The sequence below is a fragment of the Plectropomus leopardus genome, chromosome 3, assembly GCF_008729295.1.
Source record: "Plectropomus leopardus isolate mb chromosome 3, YSFRI_Pleo_2.0, whole genome shotgun sequence".
Lineage (NCBI taxonomy): Eukaryota > Metazoa > Chordata > Actinopteri > Perciformes > Serranidae > Plectropomus > Plectropomus leopardus.
Genome location: NC_056465.1, coordinates 25,091,800 through 25,113,924, shown reverse-complemented (window position 1 = coordinate 25,113,924; position 22,125 = coordinate 25,091,800). Strand labels below are relative to the sequence as shown.

The window sequence follows — 22,125 nt, the reverse complement described above, 5'->3', positions numbered from 1 at the left end:
TAGCACTGCTGGTAAGAAGAAAAATACGTGTTTTTTTTTATTTTGGGATGAACTGCTCCTTTAAAATGCATGCAGAGTCTCAGGATCCCAGAAGAATTTGTTGTAGAGGTTTTATATCATTAAAAGTGGAAATGCAGCCAAAAGGCTGTAAAGTACAGGAACAAATGTACTATGATGTTTTTGAGCACTATATAAAAATACCAAATGAATGGCCAAAAACAATTTCAAGGTCAGGAAAACACCACGCTGCCCAGAGTTCAGTCTCACCTCGTTGCTCCTCATTTCCTGCCTGAACTTCAAAGATCACATGATGAAAGACGAAGCCACTTAACACCATGACACATTTCTAGAACATTAAATACAATTTACTTTAAAATCTACTTGTATTCATGGACACAGATAACCTGGAAAAGTTATGGAATTTCACATTCACATGGAAATAGTCAAAATAATTGAAAGTTTTGGAAAAGTCACAGAATTTTCTTTTGTGTAATAAAAATGTTACAGTAACCTTCTGTAGCTAACCGTCCACGTAATGTAACCAAACAGTAAATGTATTCCCTGTAGCTCTCAACATAACATAGCTCTTACATGCATCATGTGTGACTATTTAGTTTTGTTTACCACAACATAAGTTTCTTCATTTTCTCCCCTTGTTCCGCCTCTCCCCTCAGCTAGCTGAAATTGTGGTTGAATAGAGTTTGAATCCGATATGTTTGAAAAATGCCGGGCAATTGGGGAAAAGAAAACTTTTTTGTTTAAATTATAGGTTCTTGAAAAGTCATGGAAAAGTTTAGAATTTTTGTTCAGGAAAATGTGTGAGTTCACCTCTCATAAGTGTACATTTCATAAAACATGAGGATCCTATGAAATGCTTTGCTAGCAGTTGGCACTGGTTAATGTAAATATGTAAATAATCTTTAGGCTCATAGTGCTCTCCCATTCTTTATTCTTATCCAGGCTACCAGAGACAACTGACCTACAAACGGCAGGATGGATCCTACAGTGCCTTCGGAGAAAGGGATTCCTCTGGCAGTATGTGGTAAGTCATTGTAGGTGTAGCTGTTGAAGTTTATACAACTCATACCAGCCAGACTATGCTTAGCTGTATCCACATTCTTCAGCATGAACTGGGACATAGGTTGCTGGCCAAAGCAATGAAGTTTTTTATTAGCATCTCAGTACGCTGTGCTCAAATTAATCTATTCCTGTTGATGTGTTGAAATCAATGGTTAGTTTTTCCTCTGAGTGTTTATTTCATGTTTACACTCCCCGGGGGCAGGCAGGCAGGCACGACCGCCTCATGATATTTATAAAACTGAAATCAATGCTCTCAATGGGGAGCTCCACTGCTTGCATTTTAGGGCCCACGCACAATGTGCATACCTCTGGCTGATTTATGAGCTGAGGTGGGTATTATGATATTTAATAGAGCTAACGCTGTGAAACAGCAGGTTACATAAACGACAGAGAATCATAAACAAACTGCATAATTGGATCCCTGAGGTAGGCAAAGCTGTCAAGAGTTATTTGCAGTTAATCAGGGTTCATATCCGTGGCAGTGAGTGGACCCATGCTGCTTTGGCCCCGCAGACGAGCTCTTAATGCCACTATTGGAGACAGTGTTATAAGTTGTCTGGAGCCACTTCACCAAATGGTTCTCTACTTTTTTTTTTTGACATGGCTTAGAAAGTAGCAGACGAGCATGCATCTTAATGACTCACTACCTGGGTGTAATTGGTAACATTAAACTGCTATGGAAACCTTGAACTCTTCCCGTGATGACTGCGGGAGGATATGAGGATGTAACAAGCAGCGGTTTGGAGTTTTCCTTGGCTGCCCAAGGCTACAAGTGTGGGTTGCGTGGGCACAACTTCGATGGTGAACCTTGAGTAAACCTGCATCAGACACTTTATGAATCCATCAACAACACACTTGCATCCAAAACAAGCCCGGCTTTTGTTTTAGTTCCAGAGTTCACGAGTAGAGCAGTACATTTACTGCCTGCTTAAAAGCAGCCGTAATGCAGTGTTAATGTATTCCAGCTTGTAAAAATGTATCAGAGTGGAAATTGACAGGATCTAATGAAAAGATTGAACATAATGACAAGGGCTGGCAGTGGTTGGTTTGGTGTGCAGCATTGGCCATCTGTGGTGCCAAGGCTGTTAACACGGTACAGAGTGGGCTGACAGTTCACTGACTTAATGTAGTTCAGAGGCAGGGAGACACTGATGAGGAATGATGGGGCCGACAGAGGATGTTTTTAACCACTTCTTCCTTTTTGTGTTGAATGAGAACTACCCCTGGTTTGGCAAATACATCAAGACATACCAACATTGTGGTTGGATGCAGGTTTGTGGAGACATGCATAGGTTTCTATTGCCATTTAGGGCTGCCCCCTGAAATCTGGAGATTGGAATCATCAGTTGGAGACCCCTCAGTCGACTGAGATAGCCTCAAGTCGAGCAGTTGTGGGGTTTTTTTTGCTAGTAAATGTGCTATGCAGTGTTCTTCTGGGGATGTTTTGGTCCCCAGACTTTGCTGCGGAGTGAGCGTTCTTCACTCTCACGTTACTCTTTGGTAGAGGCTGCAGTGGATTTAGGAAGAGAGACTTTTACCATGGGCTCTTAGAGAGCATTATTTTTTCTCTTCTGCTTAGAGACGGAGAATTTGCACCTACTTAATACATTACGGTCTCTGGCTTTTGTTTGATATCTAGTGTCAGCAAAAAATGTTGTGCATTTGTGAAGTGTTGTTATCGTAACCCTGTTCAAACTGTAAAACTTTATATGGAAAAACAAAACAAACTGTCAACTATTCACATTGAACAGCTGAATCTGATTCCACCAGCATAATTCTTAGTCCAGTACAACACTAATTGTCATACTAAAGACTTTTCATTAACATTCATTCCCTAACCACTGGCCCCAGCTTGAGTCCTTTAAACCGTAACTATTACCTTAATTTCAACATTAACCTTGATATTCACACCTTTAGATTTTATAATCATTAAAACAATACACACGACATCCCAGCCCCTCATTCTCACTGTATACCTCAGCCCTACTGCCCTTACACTCTTTCATAAATCTAGTTGAAGACAATTTTCTAAAGAAAGCCCTCAAGCATCCGTATGTTCTTCCTGACAGAGAAATCTGAAGTCATGGGTAATCTAAAAAAAGTTTTTAAGGACCTTGTCAAAAGTGTGTTGCTCCCTCCTTCTCCTAATTATTGTTAGCAGTGGGGCAGTTCTTTTTTTTTCTTTTCATTTTCTCTGACAGTGTCAGTCCTTGGCTCTACATGTTGAGGCTGGCATGGCATTTGTGTCTGCCCAGAGACAGATCTGACAGCGTTAGCAGGGTTGGGGGGCTGAATACCAGAGATGGAAAGAACTGATATCGGCTGCTGTATTAACTCAATATCTATTTCCAGTCCTGTGCCAAGCTAGCAAGCTAATCTTTCTTTCTTTCTTTCTTTCTTTGCCATAGCTTGGCTTTAGAGCTGTTGCCTAGGTGTTTATTTGTAAAAATAAAGCCTTAGTCTATATGGTCATTGAATATCAAGTTAATGTGGGCTTATCACAAAGTTGTAATCTACAGACAGTCGGCAAAAGTAATCATCACACTTGAAAATCTAGACATATCCACCAAATAGTAAAAGAGACTTGATCAACCACATGCCGACATTTGCCAACATTTTACTATTTTATTTTAATCAATCAAATCATATTCACCGGCCACAAGACAGATATCCTTAACCCTAAATCCTGTTGGCATAATCTGGATCATCTAAATTGAAGTGATTGACCTCTGGATGCTTTCACAAACAAGACACAAGCAACGTCTCAATAGCTGAAGGAAAAACAGTTAAAAGTCCAGTGTGTAAGACCTAGGAGAATGTATTGGCATCTAGTGGATGCAAAGAAATGCCAAATGACCACAAAGAGACGTAAAGCGACCAATAACAAATGCAAAATGACCCCAAAGAGACACAGAAGAATCACAATGACACAGATATAAAACAACCTTGAAGAGCTGCCCAAGAACCCCCAAGAGAAGCAAAAAACCCTACACTCACAAAGAGATGCGAAAAATAACCCAAAGAGACGCAAATGCACTCAAATATGTCGATATGTGTGATATGTTTTGTTTACCATAACATTCGTTTCTTTATTTTCTCTCTGCGTTCCCTCTCTCAAATTATGTGTGAATACAGTTTGAATCTGATGTGTTTGAAAAATATATGTAGGGCAAGAGGACAACATTTTTAATATGGGTCCTTGAAAAGTCATGGAAAAGTTTTTGAAATTTGACCATGAAAATGTGTGGGAACTCTGTGAACTGCTCATCCTAAGGTAATGAAAACACTGTGATTCTTATTTTCAGGTGATTATGCACTAAAGAAAACATACTTATTGCATTATATTCCTTTCTGCCAATATATTCCCCTAAATCCTACACACTGGAATTTTAAACATGAATGAGGAACACTTTTTCAAAGTCCAACTCATAACATTCCCCTTTGAGCTTGTCAACCTAGGCTTTATCATGGAGCACTCCCATGTATTGTCTCTTGTTAACCCTCAGATCTACCCTTTGAAGTACACAGCTGGATAAGTGTAGTTAAGAGAGGGAATCAGGAAGTAAGAAAACAGGAGAAAGAAAAAGGAAGGGGGATAATCAGGAGAGGGTGACCCCGGCCAAGAGCCGAGGAGTGGAAGTGAGCATGTCTAGTGCTTCCTTCCCCAAACTAAATCATATTTACACTCTCCAGTACCTTTCCCCGGGGCCTGACGTTTAAAGCCAGTGACACAATATTACTTAACATTATAAAAATTCCAACAGGCTTGTGGCTTTATCCCTCGTTTTGTCTCTGCGGAGAAATAACATCCAGGTTCCAGCCGGGGAAGATTTAGTGTTTCGCTTTATGAGAGCAAAGTTCTTTTTTTCCTACTCATCTCCCCTGGTGCTCTTTCTTGGATCGTGCTCTTGCTTATGAGTTGTGAGCACTACTAAGAAACTAGAGTACAACCTGTTTGTTTATTTCTTCATTTCCATTTTGTGTTTCTGTCTTTTTTTTTTGTGGTAAGCAGCTTGCCTCATCCTGTAAGTCACTTGTGGTCAGGGGTGCTGTAATGGAATGTGTTGCTGTCACTGAGGCGTTGTTGGCCAGAGACTGCAGCTCTCGACCACTACCGGGAGGTCTGTTGTTTATGGATGAGTGTGTGTTTATTAGCTCAGCCGTGTCCCCCAGGGCTGACCTTGGCCTTTCTCTGTGGTTCCCCTGGTCCTTCTCCACCGTGGCCCACTAAAACCACGGCTCATAAACTTCCAGTTGCACTCCCAGGCCAGCCAGATTCACAACCTTCGTCCCTGGGATCCGTGTTTGTATAAGTTGCGGAATGCTTTTGGGGAATCTCCAACATACATGCACAAAGATACTTGATTGGCCTGTACAAGATTTCACATTCTCAAGAGCACAGCTGCCGCATCCTGTAGTAATGATCAAACCCCGCCGCACCCATCTGCTCCTCACTTCCTTTCTTTTTTCCATTTCCTCAGATCCGTCTATACATACCAGTCCCTCTATCTTTGACAAAAACATCCCTCCATCTACAGTCCTCTCTATCAGCCCCCCTCCTCCCCTGTTGACAGATTGAAAGAGTGTGACTGGTTGGGAAACGTCTCACTCTGATGAAAAAGTGATTGCAGTCAAACTTTTGATTGTTTTTTCTTGGATTTGCCTGCACGTTACAGCGAATCTTAGATATATCTCCCCTCTTATCTCTTTCTCCTCATTCATCTGTATTCATCTCACTCCTCCACCTCCGTCTCTTCTTCCCTCAGGTTGACAGCGTTTGTGCTCAAGTCCTTTGCTCAGTCTCGGGGTTTCATCTTCATTGACCCAGAGGAGCTTCGTGCAGCCAAGTCTTGGCTCATCAAACATCAGCGAGATGACGGCTCCTTCCCCGCCATGGGACGCATCCTAAACAAAGACCTGCAGGTAGGCTTGTGTTTTGTTGAGGCTGAGGTTAAAATCAGGAAGAGCAGGAACATTTTCAAACCCAAGTCAAGCCCCCATAGCTGCCCCAGAGTTTACATCATTTAATGGAATTAGTTATTTGATCAAATCTGTGAGTTTTACAAAATGTAGGTCTCTGCGATGTGATATTAAAAGCATTTACTTTGAAGATTTTCAACAAGCTTTGTATTATAACAATGTTGGTAGTATGTGTAAATGAGCTATGGTAACCCTCCCTCCACCTTACCGGTGTCCAGATCACCCTGCTCCTCTCCCAGCTCAACTCTTCCTGATGATCCATTTTGCAGCAAACTTCGCTGGCTCTAGGGCTGTCTCTCAAACTACATTTCACTTCCGCATGTTCATATGCCAGCTGCTGCAAACACAAGGAGTATAAAGCAAAGACCTCAAGGGAGAGAGACCCACCTCACTCCTTCTAGTGATGACTAAACTCAAATCAGATAATTAAATGAAGCAGACATATAAACAATGATTCTGTAAATGTATTACCTTTTTAATGCCTAATGTGTCTTCAGAAACATATTTTGTTGCAGTTTGGCTGTAATTAGAGATGATTTGTTATCAGCTATAGTCACCATATTGTTTCCTATGGATGCACAAGATTTAGTTTTTTACAGATATCTGATATGCTGATGTATAACAGTTCATTTGGCCAATAATCAATACCATTAGGCTGATAATTGATACTGATATCAATATATCCACCTATTTCCGCACCTAATTTTAGTGATCATGTCTCTTCTGTAGTGGACTTAACATCTTATTATGCATATTCTTATCGTGATGGGCCACCAGCAGATGGAGACATGAAATACAATGCTTTTAAATTTATTTTATATATTTGAGTTCATTTAAAAGCAGATATTAGCTCACTGCAGATGATGCGCAGATATTATCAGCATGTAGTCCAATTCCGATCATTTAAAAGCCAATATTGGCTGATACCGATGTCGGTCCGATATTATCTTGCATCCCTAGAAAAAACAGGCAAGCTTGCATTATGTTACCCACCAGCAGGAGCAGTTATTAGTCCAGTGTGGCACAGTTCATTCTGGTAGTTGTAGGTTTTCTACCTCTAAGCAAAGAAAAATGCCACAGCCCCTTTTCTCTGTTTTCTCTGGCACCAACTTCAAAAGTATTTACATCTTTCTACTGCAAAGACAGCCTTGTTTGCAGTGAAATACTTTTTTAACTAAAGGTTTATGCTTTTCTCCACAGGGAGGTATCCATGGGAAGATATCACTTACAGCTTATGTGGTAGCAGCTCTTCTGGAAACAGGAATAACAACAGAGGTAAGCAGCCCAACAAAACAGCATTTCACTGCAGTCTGTGCCACTCCATCAAAGCTACTGCTTCGTGCTGAGCTAAACAGTGTTCAGATGTTCCACTTTGCCTAATCTATAGATGCACTGGTGTAAAAAATTGACTCATAGTGTCAATATGTTGAAAAGAGCAAGTCTTTTAGTCTGTCTGTCCCACTTGAACCACTTTACTCTCGTAGCCCGTTCTACCAGCCTGCTGTGAATTTAAGTACAGGTCGTGTGTGGACGTATCGCTGCATTCCTGATAGTTGTGAAGATGGATGTGCTGGCAGTCAGCCCACTCATATTTGTTATGCCCCAATGCTTCCAGTCTAATATCTAATCACGTTTTGGACTACATCAAAAGATTTAGGCTGACGTGCAGAGACAATTAAGTTCCGTGAAAGACACCTCGGTTGCATTCCTCCCTATCTCCTGTCTGCCTTTTCCCTTGTTGCCCTACTTTTCTCTCTGTTTTTGACCTGATTTTTCTTTGCTCTCTCACTAATAGCCATCCTTAACAATTAAACATTGGCAGCATATGCGCTGTTCAATCACTAAAAGACATGGGAAAAGGAGGAGTTACAACATAATTCATGGTGAAATCCTCCTCATCATGTGTTTAATACTCTGGCAATATAAAAAAGCTCTAAACCTCTGATTGTTGTTGTCTTTTACTCTCCATTTGTCCACATAGTTGACTCTTTATTTAGCATTTCCTCCCCCTGGCTCCCCTCCATCCATCTGTCTCTCCCCCTTTCCTCTGCTATCTATCCCAAAGGGCTTCTTCTGAGAGTCTGTCCTTTTACAACTGATAAAAACTGAAAAGGTATCCTTCACATCAAAGCAGAACCTTCAACCCCCCTCCAATTTCACTTAATTAAAAGATGACTGCTGCAATTACAGTGAGTGGCTCTGGAGGCCTATCATCTCAGGGATGAGAGGGAAGGTCACATCTGCATGAGATGAAAGTCAACTCTCAACTTTTTAATGGCCAAAATGAATGTTTATTCAATAACTGCAAGTGAGTAGAGGAGGATGTTGTGAGTTTGGACAGAGCGGCCTCTAAACAGTTGAACGGAGAGATGATGATGGTGAAAATGATTGTGTGCTTGCATGCGTGCATTTGAGTAAAAGGTATGCCAAAGGTCATGCTGAGTAAGAGGCACAGCTGATGATCGCAGTTACATAAAATATAATTATAGAAAAAGACGATATTGTATCTTCTGATGTACTTATATTTAACTATAGACTATAGCGTGCATATTTTTTACAGTACTTATGCAGCACATTGATGTACTTTTTTCATTTTTTACCAATTTAAAGTTAAAAAAAGATTTTTAAAGCATTATTTGCTTTAAATCTTTGTTTTGTAAACTATCTGTGGAGCCATGACACCGCAGATTTTCAATTTTATCAGCTGAGAGTTTATTCCTCCTTTACTCCTTTATTTCACTTGTGTCTTGCATTATAGGACCACTTCCATCAATACCAAACTCAAAAATCCTAAATAAAAAATTACATTTTGGCAGCTCCATTACAAAGCAAACTGTAAGTTAAGTATTGAATGGTGCTTTATAATTATAACCAAAATTGGGAAATAAATTTGAATAGCAGAATAACAGCGGCTCTGTCTCTGGCTCATCCAGTCTGCATGTTGAAGTATGTGAAGTTACTAAATCCCATCATTGTCCTTAATGACTGTGACCTCAAGCAAGCAAGTGCTATGTATATATACATATATTTCTTTTTTCTACAACATAATTTTAAATATATAATTAAGAGAATTATAAATAAAGTTTTCCACATTTTCACCCCTGTTTTTTGATAATATCCAATTATCCCCCCTATCTAATTTTAAGATCATTTCCCTGTCATCTTTTACCAATTTTTTTGCAGTTTGCAGGGCATTTCTTGCTAAGTTGCTTAAAAAAATTCCTGTTTTTTTTAATTGATTTTTTTTATATCAAACCAATTTTCTCAGGTTTCAGAGGTTTAAATATTAGTGAAAAGTGTCTAAATGCAGCACAGGAAAACTGATGTTGATCCAAGTGTTAAAGGGTTAAAAACTGAGTAGCAGGTGGCACCTTGTATGGTAGCCTCCGCCAGCGGTGTATGAATTGATCAGAAGACTACAAAGGCTCTATATACGTGCAAAACCATTTACCATTTACTAAATTTACTCAAAACAGCTTTTCAAATACAGCACTTTTGCTGACTGATTTACTACTTTTAACAGCAGGTTATCACAATTTGGAGAGGAAGTATACATAAATGTTTCCAGACATGCAAATTTATGTGCCAGTTAACCACTAAATAGCTTAAACTCAGAAAATTCCAACACAAATTCAACTGTTAAAAGCCCACATCTGCCATGTCTACTGACACATTCATTCTGTGCTTGTCTCATGTGCTGTCCTGTCTGCTCCAGGAAGAGAAGGTGGCAGTGGCCAAAGCCAAAGATTTCCTGGAGAGCAACACCTACTCTGCTGATGACCCGTACACCACAGCACTGTCTGCGTATGCCTTGGCTCTGCTGCGCAGCCCTTACGCCCCGCTGGCCCTGCGCCGCCTCAACCACATGGCCATCACACAAGGTACTGTCACACTCATCACTGTGAGAAACACAGTCACTGGAGGGTCATTCAGTCAGAGTTAAGTAACCTGCACAACAGATGTGTTATCAAGTGACAAGCAAAGACCAGATGTTGAATAAAAATGTTCTTTAACAACAAGAATAATGCACCATAAGAGATAATCACAGTGCAAATACATTGAAATACAGAAATATATAGCCCTTGAATCTTTGCAAGAGCACAAAACCATAACAGGTTTACAATGAAAGCCTCCTGCCCTAAGGCCAAGGCTTAATATATAGCACAGAAACAACTGTGTAAGGAGGTGGTGTAGTGCTCAGCAGTAGCTCCGTCCACTCCTCCCTTTCCCCCTCCATCTCTTATCTCACTGTTGGTTTCCTTTGGCTGTTTCCTGCTCTTCCTACTGACTGAAACTTTCTGCAAGTTTTGGCACATTTGACAGAGTTTAGTGGAACACAAAAATGTTCTTACTCGATCACAATAATTGTATTCCCCAAGTACGATGAAGGCACAGGGCTTGGTTGCATAGTTGCTGAAAGATTCAGACAATTAGGATATTGATGCAATGAGTCATATGATACAGGATGCCCTCCCTGTGCTCCCTCTGTCTTTATCTCACTTTGTTTGTCTTTGTAGATGGACTCACCCACTGGAGTCTGACTGGCAGCACTATGACAGATGAGGACACTTTCATGGGCTTCAGCGATGGCCTCTCTCAGTCAGGTACACTTATATAACTAATGATTTTAATATAAGCTACCTTTTGTGTGTAAGTTTAGGAGGAGATAGTCCAGGACTGTCAGTTAGCATCATTAGTAGCTGTATGTTCCTTTAGTCATCCCCTTGGCTAACCACAGATATAATATTGTGTGTTTCCCCAATAAAATAAAATACAGAATTCAAGTAATAACCTAATTCTCGTTTGTTCCTAGTGGTGTCAGCAGAGGTGGAGATGACAGCCTACGGTCTTCTCACCTACACTCTCTTAGGGGATGTGGCTTCTGCCTTGCCTGTGGTCAAATGGCTCTCCCAGCAGAGGAATGCCCTGGGTGGCTTCTCCTCCACACAGGTAGCCCTGTTTCTCTGGTTTCTCTTTTCTTTTGGTTCAGCCACTTTTAGCAGCATCTTTGAACAACCCCATAAGACCAAACAGTTTTTCTGTGTGCAGTTTCCCTCTGTTTGAAAAATATTATTAATAGGACTGTCAGCGTTAACGCATTAATCAAGATGCGATTAAGTGCCATAATTAAAGTCGAATTATTATTTTTTAATCATGTTAATTGCTGGACAACATTCCTGTCTTTAGGTGGCTGTACTGGGCTTAACGTTTAAAATTCTCCAAAGTTAGGCTAAATTTTGGCGATGGAAAAAACAGCATGGCCATTTCACAGGGGTCCCTGGACCTCTGACTTCAAGTTACCTGAATGAAAATGTGCTCTGTGTGTACCCACAAGTCTCGCCTTTACTGACATACCCACTTTATGCTCATCCCATGCAGTTTTTTCAGTCAGTTGATTCCTAAACAAGACAATCTGCTAAGAAGTGCTTCACCTTGTTAATATAGACTACAAAACTGTTATGGTAATAGTAATGAAAATGAAGTGAAATGAAGTACTCTGGTTTTGGTAATGAGTAAATAATAACATTACAATATATAAAACACTGGATTACCAAATAAGTAATTTAACAAATAAGTAAAGAGATAAAGTGAGCAGTGCAGTATGTAAACAGTAAAATCCCTAAAATTGTATTAGAATCAAATAATTGAAAATTTAAACAGTGTTTTGTTTAGTGGAGATCTATTGGGTCCTGGTGGCTATTGCTTAAATCACAAATTGTACCTTGCTTTTTCATATTGCCTGCCACCCATTACACCACCGCGGACATAAGGGGAGAGAAGTCGATCAAGAGACAGACCCACGCTCTCTCTCTCTCTCTCTCTATGCAGCACCGATCAAATATAAACCAAGATAATGTTGCACTGCCTTTCTCTCTTCTGAAATGCTTTCAGAAACATATTTTAATGTAATATGAGATCAAATTGAAAACGCATTATGTCACTTACAGTGCATTCTGGTTGTTGTAGGTTTTCTATCTCTTGAGCCAAACTGAATGCCACCGCCCATTTTCTGTTTTCTCTGGTTATGTAGCACCAATTTCAAAAGTATTTGCATCTTTCTACTGCACAGACAGCCCAGTTTTATTAAAAGGCTGTCTTTCTGGTAGGGAAATACCCATTTAACTGTCGTTAGTAACAATGATATCCCCAAAAATGAGGTATTTCTACTAATGATAAAATATATTATTTTGTAAGTCCCAAAATTCGACTGTAAAATAGATTTTCTTTCAACCCTTGTGCAGGACACGTGTGTAGCTCTGCAGGCTTTGTCGGAGTATGCCATCCTGTCCTATGTAGGAGGGGTCAACCTCACAATCTCTCTGGCCTCCACTAACCTCGACTTCCAGGAGACCTTTGAACTCAACAGGGACAACCAGAAACTCCTTCAGAGCGCCAAGGTAACCACATCCACAGAAACAGTGAATAATATAAATCTTTGAAGGCAAGTGTGCCCTTCAGTGTTTTTGTGTGAAGATTTGGCACGACAATCAATTTGCTCTGCTGTTGCCTTCTGATTGTTTGTCCAGGTTGACAGCACTTTGTCAACATTAATTGTCCCAAAAAGCACAGTTAATGATTGCCAGCTCTTCAGAGGCAGCATTTTCCCCAAAAGAAACCCAGGAGCTTTAATTCAATGTTTTCCCTCTTTATTACAGTGATTGATGAGCACCAGAGCCACACTCTGGCATTAAACATTAATCTCTGTTTCTATGTCCGGCTGTTTAGTAGCCAGTACCTTTTCACGCTGCCAAACCAAACCAGGCTTAACTGGACTGGATTTCCCAGCAGCACCTTGTTGGTCTGTTGATTTTATAACTGTGTTTTATTGGTCTGTTTGCCCACGCATTGCAAACTTGACAGTGTGGGCACGCACCACCTTGGCCAGGGCACTGTGGGCCAGCACTGTCGCGTGCGTGTTTGTGTGTGTGTGTGTGTGTGTGTGTGTGTGTGCGCGCATGCGTGCATGCATGCAGGCAGGCATGCGTGCGTGCTTGTGTGTGTGTGTGTGTGTGTGTGTGTGTGTGTGTGTAAAAGTGCTCCATCAGAGAGCCAGAGCGGTTCAGGTGAGAGTGCAGCACGTTCTCTCTGCCAGGCATGTTCCTCTGCTGTGATTAGTGGTGTCAGCTTAATTGGGGGCAATTAAGGCCTGCTGGTTAGTAGCCAGGGAACCACTAGTGGCAGTGCAGCAGCCTACAGCATTCATTCACTTGATAAATGACTCATTCACCTCTCCCTGCCCCCTCTGACTCTTTGTTTCTCTTCTTTCTTCTGTCTTTCTTTTTTTTCAGATCCCCAGTATCCCTACAGGCCTTTTTGTCAGTGCGAAAGGAGAGGGCTGCTGTCTCATGCAGGTATTGTAGCACTCTCACACAAGCACATTTGCTGTCCTGAACACTGTCCAAAAGGGAACTGTAATGCAATGCTCACAGCAAGAATCTGACGGTACGGTCACTTGCAGTCGTCCCATATTGTGCACATTCCTGCCTTTAAATTGGAGTAATTTAGCCACTTGTTTTGGAATGTGTTGATCATTCCTGCTGATTCCTGTAGGCTCCTGGACAGGACGCTGTTTACTTCTTACCCTGTCACAGACAAACAAAAAACCCTTTCATAAACATTCAGTCGGTCTTCCTTTTTTTGGATTATATTCTGCCCTCTCTTCTTATTAATCACAGAATTTCAGTAGTTGATTGCGATTAATTAAATTTTCTAATCACATGTTTTCAATTCCATTATTTTGCCAGGGTACCCACGGTCATGAAATTTCTGGAAAAGACATGATATTAGAAAACTATTTTACAGGCCCGGAAATGGTTTGGATTTCATAGAATGTTTTGGAAAAGTTTTGATTATCTATTTTTTTGGCTGTTGCTTAAAACATGTTCTTGAAAAACTCAAAACATATATGTGCAAAATACATTCCTTGTATTACTAATTACAAATAAAGTGCTGCACTGAATGATCAAACAATAATCAGACATGTCCATGAAACCTTTGTTTAACAAGAATTAAATGCATACAGACTTCTCAAAATTATAATCCCAACATCCCAACGTTAAGTTGCACTGACATCTTTAGGACCGTCTGGTCTGCTCTGTTGGCACATACAGCTCATTGGTGGTGGTAAAGTTAGTAAGTGCTAACAGTTCAATAATATATGGCATTATCACTATATAAGCTGACCTTTTTTATACTACTTCAATAAAGTTATGGAAATGGGATGACCTATTATGGAAAAGTTATGGAAACATTTTAAATTGAGTAAGTAAATATGTGTGGATACCTTTTTCTGCATAAAAGTCCATATTGACAAGGTGAAGCAATTCTTTATCAGATTATCTTGATTAAGAATAATAATAATATGACTGCAAAAATGTGCATGGGACTGGCCTAAATTGTGCATATCTTTAAAGGATAGACTCATGGGAACCATTAGAACCCATTTTCATTCAGATATCTTGAGGTCAAAGGTCAGGGGACCCCTGTAAAATGACCATGCCGTTTTTCCATTGCCAAAATTTTGCCTAACTTTGGAGCGTTATTTAGCCTCCTTCCTGAGAAGCAAGCATGACATTGTTGGTACCACTGAATTAGGTCTTCTAGTTTCACATGATACCAGTATCACTGCTGCAGCTTTAAAACTCAGCCTGTTACTGCCTCTTAAAGACAGGAATGTCAACGATGATTAATGTGGTTAAAAAAAAAATCGTTATGTACAGATCTTAATCTCAACATGTTAACACTGACAGCCCAAGTTTAAATGCTTACAAACAGGACATTCATGAAAAAGCATGAGCGATCAAATTGTTTATAATACCGTTTTTGGAAACGTGTGTGTGAGACATGACTTGGTTTGACTGAGGCAGAGCCAGCTTCAGCAGCGGATGTTGTGCTCTGCTGTGCTGCGTATTGCCCAAAATGTCCTTCAACTCGTTCTCCTCAGCAGGTTTTCTCACACACACAAACACACAATTTCTTCCTTCACACCTCTCTCCCTCTCTACTCGCCCTCCATCCACACCTCTCCGTGCGTCAACACACACCTCTGACAAACCCCTCAGGCCAGCAGCACCTGGGCTCTAATGAAATACAAGAGCGGGGCAATCAAAGGGACCTGCCTGTGTGTGTGTTTGTAGACGTACTGTATGTGATGAGTTTATGTCCTGTGCCTCAGGATTGTTTTTTAGTAGCTTTGCAAAGGTCTCAAATCAGACTGGATGATTTATTCAGAATGTGTACAGATGTGGGAATAATAATCTTCTGTGAAATTAATAAGAGCGTCAGAGCAGTGAGTTGTCCTCAGGCTGAAATAGTAGTCTACTGAAAGCATGTCTTGTGTCCAGTGAATATGATTTGTGGTTTATGCTTTCAAGTGCTGCCTGAGTCTTTTTTTTCTCAACTTTTTAGTCTTTTCAAGACCGGAGGTCTTAAATATTTGAACCCTCGAGTCGCTAGTTTCCAAGTGATGATGCCAGAACGTATTAATTTTGTTTCTTTATACAGAAAAAAACATTTTTTTAATTTTTTTTTTTTTTTTTTACAAATAGCTGTCTTGATCACATACCAGCTATTTGGCAGACAAATGAAAACCAGCTCTGATAGCAGACATTATGACAATATATCAGCTGATGTGACGTACAGTATGTCTCTAGCTCAGGACTGCACAAGGCCTCCGCTTGCTATTGGTCATATCACAGACATTTCACCAAAAGTTAAAAACATCAACCTGCTGGTGATGCTAAAGGAAAAGTCTGTGAATCAGCAAAGTCGATATGCTTCATCCTCTGTGGCCCATGACTTCCTGTTCAAAATTTCAATTTCAGTGGCAGTCGGACAAGAAAAAGTTGCTGTGCGATCCCTGTAGCCCAGCGGCTAGCATGGCTAAAGTAACAAAATCAGATTTTCACTACACAATTACGTTGGCCAAAAATATTCACAATAACAATTTTATACTGATATGCTTAGAAATAATAATAATAATATTGTATTTTGTTTAAACTGCATAATGTCTCTTTTTTGGTAAATAAATTAGACTCAAAAGATGAGTGTAGGGAGGTGGAGAGGCAGAAAAAGCCAGAATGAAAAGAAATAAAAATTATTTAAGAGGCGCTGGATTATTTACATGATATTATCATATGTATATTACTAACATAAAATAAATATTACATTTTTTAAATATCACTGTTATCATAGATACCAGTATATTATGACACCCCTATTTATTATACAGGGATTTCAGTGATGGGGTGCATGTTCACACTGGTTCTTAATTTGTTTAAAATTTGTTGCCGATGTGGCTGATCCTGTTAAAATCCTCCATGGTTATGCAAAGGAAAAAGGTTGTTCAGATTCAGGTAGAGTGAAATGCAAATTGACGGTGAGGCTGTCTTTGACACAACAACGTCGGGTCCCGTAAATCCTCCAGTGCCATTTAGCATAATGTGTGAGCATCATCGACTGTCGCAAGAGTGAACTACACAGAGCACGTTTGATGAAAACAACCAAGACAAAACCATGATAACAAAACCTGGCCATCTTTTTTTTTTTTTTTTTGACTTTCCATCCAGTCGGGCTGCTCTGTCTGAGCGTTAAAACTCAAGTTTCATGGAAATCCTTCTCAAATGCTTCACTCCCTCTGTTCTCTCTGTGTCTGTAGATTGATGTGTCTTACAATCTACCTGACCCAGTATCAAAGCCGGCCTTCCAACTCAAGGTGGACCTGAAAGAGCCTTTTCAGGAGCGACACCCACAGCCCCCTTCCTCCTCCTCCTCCTCTTCCTCCTCATCTTCCTCGTCTTCTCGTTACCCCTCCTCACGCTCTCGGAGCCGTGCTGACAACCGCTCTGAGCTTAACCGGAAGCGAAGGGCACCCATTGATGACGACGACCCAGCAGCCCACCAGGACAAAATGGACTTCCACATCTCCTTAGAAGTCTGTGCCAGGTAGAACACACACACACACACACACACACACACAAAATAAATACAAGCAAATGTGCACAGCTCTGTGTCTAACAACCTGCCACATTCATCCTGATATCAAATCTGTACAGGTGGCTCCATTCAGGATCGTCCAACATGGCCGTCATAGAAGTTCCCATGATTTCTGGTTTCAGAGCAGATGTTGAAAGTCTGGAGAGGGTACGTAATCACATTAATACACATGCACACACTTTTTTAGATGCATATCAACCCATACATACACAGACCCTTGTACACCCATTGGCTAATGTTTTTTTTGATGGAAATGCAGCTAAATCCTTCAGTATAGTACCTTTTGAACCAAAAGTAACACTTAAAGAGCAGGTACCTAGACCCTACATCTGTGTAGCGTTTCCACCGCAGACAGTACTGCTACATGTGGGCGGGATTGTTGTCACTTGCTGCTCCATCCAGCAGTACTCGCTGTATTTCCTTGTTCACCGGTGATACAGAGTGAAGTCTGCACCCCATTTATCGTCCAGAGAACAAGGCTGCTGGATAGAGAGTCTCTTTCAATGGGATATTTATATAAAGCAGGTTTGTGCATTGACTAAAGAGCAGGGGTTAAGTGTTGTCGAGGGGCACAGGAAGGACACTCACAATTATTAGTATTTAATGAGACTGATAACTGTCATCTGGAACTGATATGAATTTACAATAAAAAAGAAACTCTTTCTGCCAATATTTAGAATTTGGAATATAATGAACTCCAACACAAAACTTTAAATGCCTTTGGCAAATGTTTAATCAAAACCGAGACTTTTAACATCATATTCAGCAAATTCCCAACAAGTGAAAATTTGATTAAAAATGAATAAATAAAAATAGCTCCTTGTGGTTTTACAATCTAAAAGTTTCTCCCATGCTGTCACTTTCTTGGCACTTTTTAATTAATACATTTTATCAGCGATCATTAAAATAAAACACCAATACAGATAATCGGCAGAAGGCCAAATATTGACCCAGATATTTGGCCATCTTGATAATCTGTCAACTCCTAATCATTTTTAAATGCTTGAAGTATTAAAGGTGTATATCATTCAAGAGAGACAATAAAAACAGATGGAGTGGTCAAAGTTTTCATATTGAAATTTAAGGTGTGTTGATGGATTCACGTCATCGACTCATACATTAAATAACATTACAAGTAAATGTTCCACCTTAAAAGTTGCTGGCAGTCAGCTGGCAGTGAATCAAATTATTTTTTAAGTCTACAGCTGCTGCTAGAGTCTGAAAAACATCCTTTCATTTAATAGTTATAGTTTACTTATGTTTGAAAAATGTATCATGGTATGAACTGTTGTTAAAACAGCCGCAGTTCAGCCCTGAGCACAGAGGGTTGATTGTCTACTGACCAATCATCGGACCGCAGGGTTTCTCGCTCCACCTTTTAGGACCACATCTGTGCCAGGTACCCCAAGCAGAGGGGTGACAAAAAAGGGGGAGTGTCTACGAGTACTATCCTCAACTTTTCACAAAGGAAACACAAAAAAAATTAGTACCAAACTGAACTGAACCAATCTGATCGCTGTTGGAAACGCCCCAGTAGTGGTTCACAGATTGCCTGAGTCGTCAGGTAAGTGCCCAAACTCAGAGGCAGGTGGAAAGAGAGACAGATTTGTCCACATCTGGAGGCCATTTGACAAAAACACAATGTGTCATGGAATTCATCAGACTCCTCCTGTTTCCTTTGCAGACTCCTTTGTGAACCCAAGACTCACGTGTTCACATTCACACCCACGCTGGATGCAAACACACAAAATACATGTTTTTTTCCTGTGGTGGAGTGGAGGGTGTAAATATTTGTCGGAGCAGTTATCTTTCTCGTTGTAAGAAGTTGGGCAGAAGAGCTCCTGAAGACAAATGGGACAGGCCCTGTGAGCGCTGTCTGTTACACACATGTGTCTCCGTGTGTTTGTGCGTGTCATAGGCAAGGGAAAGATCATTAAGGTGAGGGTCCTTTTTATGGTGTATTTTTTAGGAAAGACCAGCCAGCTAAGACCCTGTGGAGTTACAGTGTCTTAGGGTCAGAGGCCACTGGGCCTCACTGGGCATACAAGGCCAAACACACACACGCACGCACGCACGCACGCACGCACGCACGCACGCACACACACAGACACACACACACACACACCTCTATGGGCCTTGTGAGAGACAGACTAAAAGATGCCTTGTCTAGTTTATAAAGGACACAGAGAAAAGACAGATATAATGTAATAAACAGACTGGCTTAAAGGAGTAAGAGACATGGGATGGATGGGTGATTTGAGGAATGGTTCTGCTGATGGAGAGTGAGAAAAGCAAGGATAAATTTAAGGGCTGGATCCAGGTCAGCTCCCCAGCCACCCATCAGAAGTCTGTCCCTCATTACTAGACAGTTACAGGGCCTTAGTCTGCAGGCTTCCACCTCTAAAAGAGCTACCTCTCTGGCTACCTGGGGAGATGTTAAACACACACACACACACACACACATACACACACACACACACACACACACACACACACACAGATACTCCGGTGAGTGTGTCAGTTGAGGCTGACCTGAGTTGTAGTGGCTAACAAGCTCAGTTTACACCCCTGCTGGCCTCCCTTGGAGTTTTACTGCTGCCTGCCCGACTGCCACTTACATTCCTCAATTTATGGTGGCAGGCTTGGCTTCTGCAGTCATGTCTAGTTGCTTTCATGGATGCTGTAGTCATGAATGATTAGTCCGGTGACTGACTGGGAGCTGCCACAGCCATGGCCTCTTATCACCCAATATAATGAGCTTTGTTTAACGACCCAGAACACACTGTGAGTACAACATGAGCGCAATGGGAGTTCATTGGTAATGTTACGTTCCTATATAGACAAACAATGCTTTATAAACAGAGAGACCGGTTGTGTAGTGTGTGTGTTTGTGTGTGTAGTGTGTGTGTGTGTCTGTGTGTGTGTTTGTCTGTGTCTCTGTGTCTCTGTGGCGCCAGCTCGGGCTGAGCACCTCATAAACCCCTGCTGTCCAAAGGCTGCCACCTTTGACAGAATGAAAAATCCCCTCGTGGGGGGAATTAACTCTGCTGGCTCTCCATTCACACACTCAAATTTGCAGCAAACAGCTTCTCCATTACTCATTCATACACTCATATTTACTATATATGGTCATGCATGTCTGACTCAACTATACATTTTAACAGGTTTAACAAGGTTCACAAAATACTAGAAACTCTCTTTGTATAAAACACTGATGTTCATGATTGGTGACCTGTATGTTTTCCAACCGCGCTGTTGTGCGATATTTGAGTGAGTATGGTTTGCATTGTAGTTGTTGCCCACTGAACAAATGCTGACCATGTGGGCTCTGACATATGGAGGGTAAGGGCCCTGTACCTAAGGTGCAAATTACAATTCACTTTTCTTATTCAAAATCACTCAGTTCAATTTAAAGAATTGCAGTCACTGACTTTTAGGTTTGTTTATTGTTTGTCTGAGCTAAATGCTGATATGTTCAAATGTACTTAAGTCTTTACAGTAAGTGAATAAAACATAATTTATAATGTTGCGTTGATCAGCACTATGTTGGACTGCCTTCAGATCAATAACATCAGTAAGTTCAGTCTGTTGACACTTCAAGCTGTTAGCGTTTATCTCATTGCAAAACCTATGAGCACTGTGGCTCAGGAGGAAGAGCGGGTCATTCACCAATTATCGGAAGATCTACGGTTCAATCATCAGCTCCTTCAGTCCACATGTCGAAGTATCCTTGAGTCAGATACTGAACCCCAAATTGCTTGTGTGCACGTCAGCTACAGATGTGTGTGAAAGTGTGTATTTAAATTGATGACAGTGACTCGTGTAAAAGCGCTTTGAGTGGTCGAAAGACATGAGATAGAAAATCAAGTCCATTTACCAAGTCCATTTCATAGCTTCCAAGTCACGTATATACGGCCTTTTCAAATGCTTGTAGAAACATGCGGACATTCAACTCAGTACAGGGTTTTTGTTACTTTTCGTTGCATAAACGTAACATTTTAATTTCAACCTCAGAGAATTGTAAACCCTGGTTAGAATGAGTCGGAGCTGTCCAGTCCACTGTGGTGCTGATTACTATTTGTGTCCATTCCCATATCCATGACAGCTAGTTGTCCATTAACATGAGAGTCAAATGTCCATCTGACAAGACTAAAAGCCACGAGTTCTTTGAGAGGGATCACATATATATTTAAAAAATATTTCTTACTATTGTGCTCTACTAAGGACATGAAAACACATCCACACATACCATGCAAAATCTCTGAATCAAATCCAGGAATAAACCAATTCAAAATCTGCTTCTGTGTCTGCACTGACTTGCTTTAGTCCAGCTGCAGTGTGTGTTTTTCAACATACCGACCCTGATTTTCTTGCGTCTTTCTCAACAGCTGTTGATGGATAAACGTGTGGGTCTGAAGAGATATGAGCTGAATGGAAGGAAAGTGTTGTTCTACTTCGATGAGGTGAGTTTAATCCAAATACTACCTTGTGTGAATCAGGACTCATACCGAACATCTGTATGTGTGGAGATGGTGTATGAGAGGGTTACTCACCAGTGTTTGCACGGGGTTGGGGAGAACTGTGTGTGTAAAAGTGCAAGGTTCCTGTGGATCCTTAAAATGCCTCAAGAGGGCATTAAAATCAATCTAAAAATAAAGCCTTAATTGGTATTAAATTGACTTAAACTTGTCTTTTAAAAGTCTTAAAAACGCTCAGACATGGGAAGTAGGATTTTATTTTTAAAAAAAATTTTTTTTCTAACATTGCACTGTAAAATCTCAAAACTACTGATAACACCTATTGTTTTGTTAAAAAAAAAATCCTCTTCTTAAACTCGTGATGATGGGAATCCAAGCAGTGGAATCTCACATGCAGATTGAGAAACACAAGATCACCCAGAAAACCAGCCAGAAATGCAAGATATTTCCTGCTTCCAGACAGATAGTTTCATAATAATATAGTATTTTCATTGTCTTCCATGTGTTCTAAAAGGGCTTTTTTTTAACATTTCACTTAGATAATCTAACTTTTGTAATGGAAAAAATGTTTTATATAACAATAGACATTTGGG

At 40.6% G+C, this 22,125-nt stretch overlaps 1 protein-coding gene across 2 annotated transcripts in view; it reads left to right on the top strand.

Moving 5' to 3' along the window:
* Positions 1–22,125, top strand: part of cpamd8 (C3 and PZP like alpha-2-macroglobulin domain containing 8) — a 59,275-nt gene that overhangs the window by 27,413 nt on the left and 9,737 nt on the right. For both annotated transcript variants that reach the window (XM_042483645.1, XM_042483644.1), the window contains exons 28-38: positions 961–1,042; positions 5,847–6,003; positions 7,261–7,335; positions 9,776–9,941; positions 10,578–10,664; positions 10,874–11,010; positions 12,303–12,458; positions 13,350–13,412; positions 16,717–17,003; positions 17,114–17,201; positions 21,443–21,517. In XM_042483645.1, the coding sequence (XP_042339579.1) occupies positions 961–1,042; positions 5,847–6,003; positions 7,261–7,335; positions 9,776–9,941; positions 10,578–10,664; positions 10,874–11,010; positions 12,303–12,458; positions 13,350–13,412; positions 16,717–17,003; positions 17,114–17,201; positions 21,443–21,517 (1,373 nt within the window). The remainder of the gene's footprint in view (positions 1–960; positions 1,043–5,846; positions 6,004–7,260; positions 7,336–9,775; positions 9,942–10,577; positions 10,665–10,873; positions 11,011–12,302; positions 12,459–13,349; positions 13,413–16,716; positions 17,004–17,113; positions 17,202–21,442; positions 21,518–22,125) is intronic.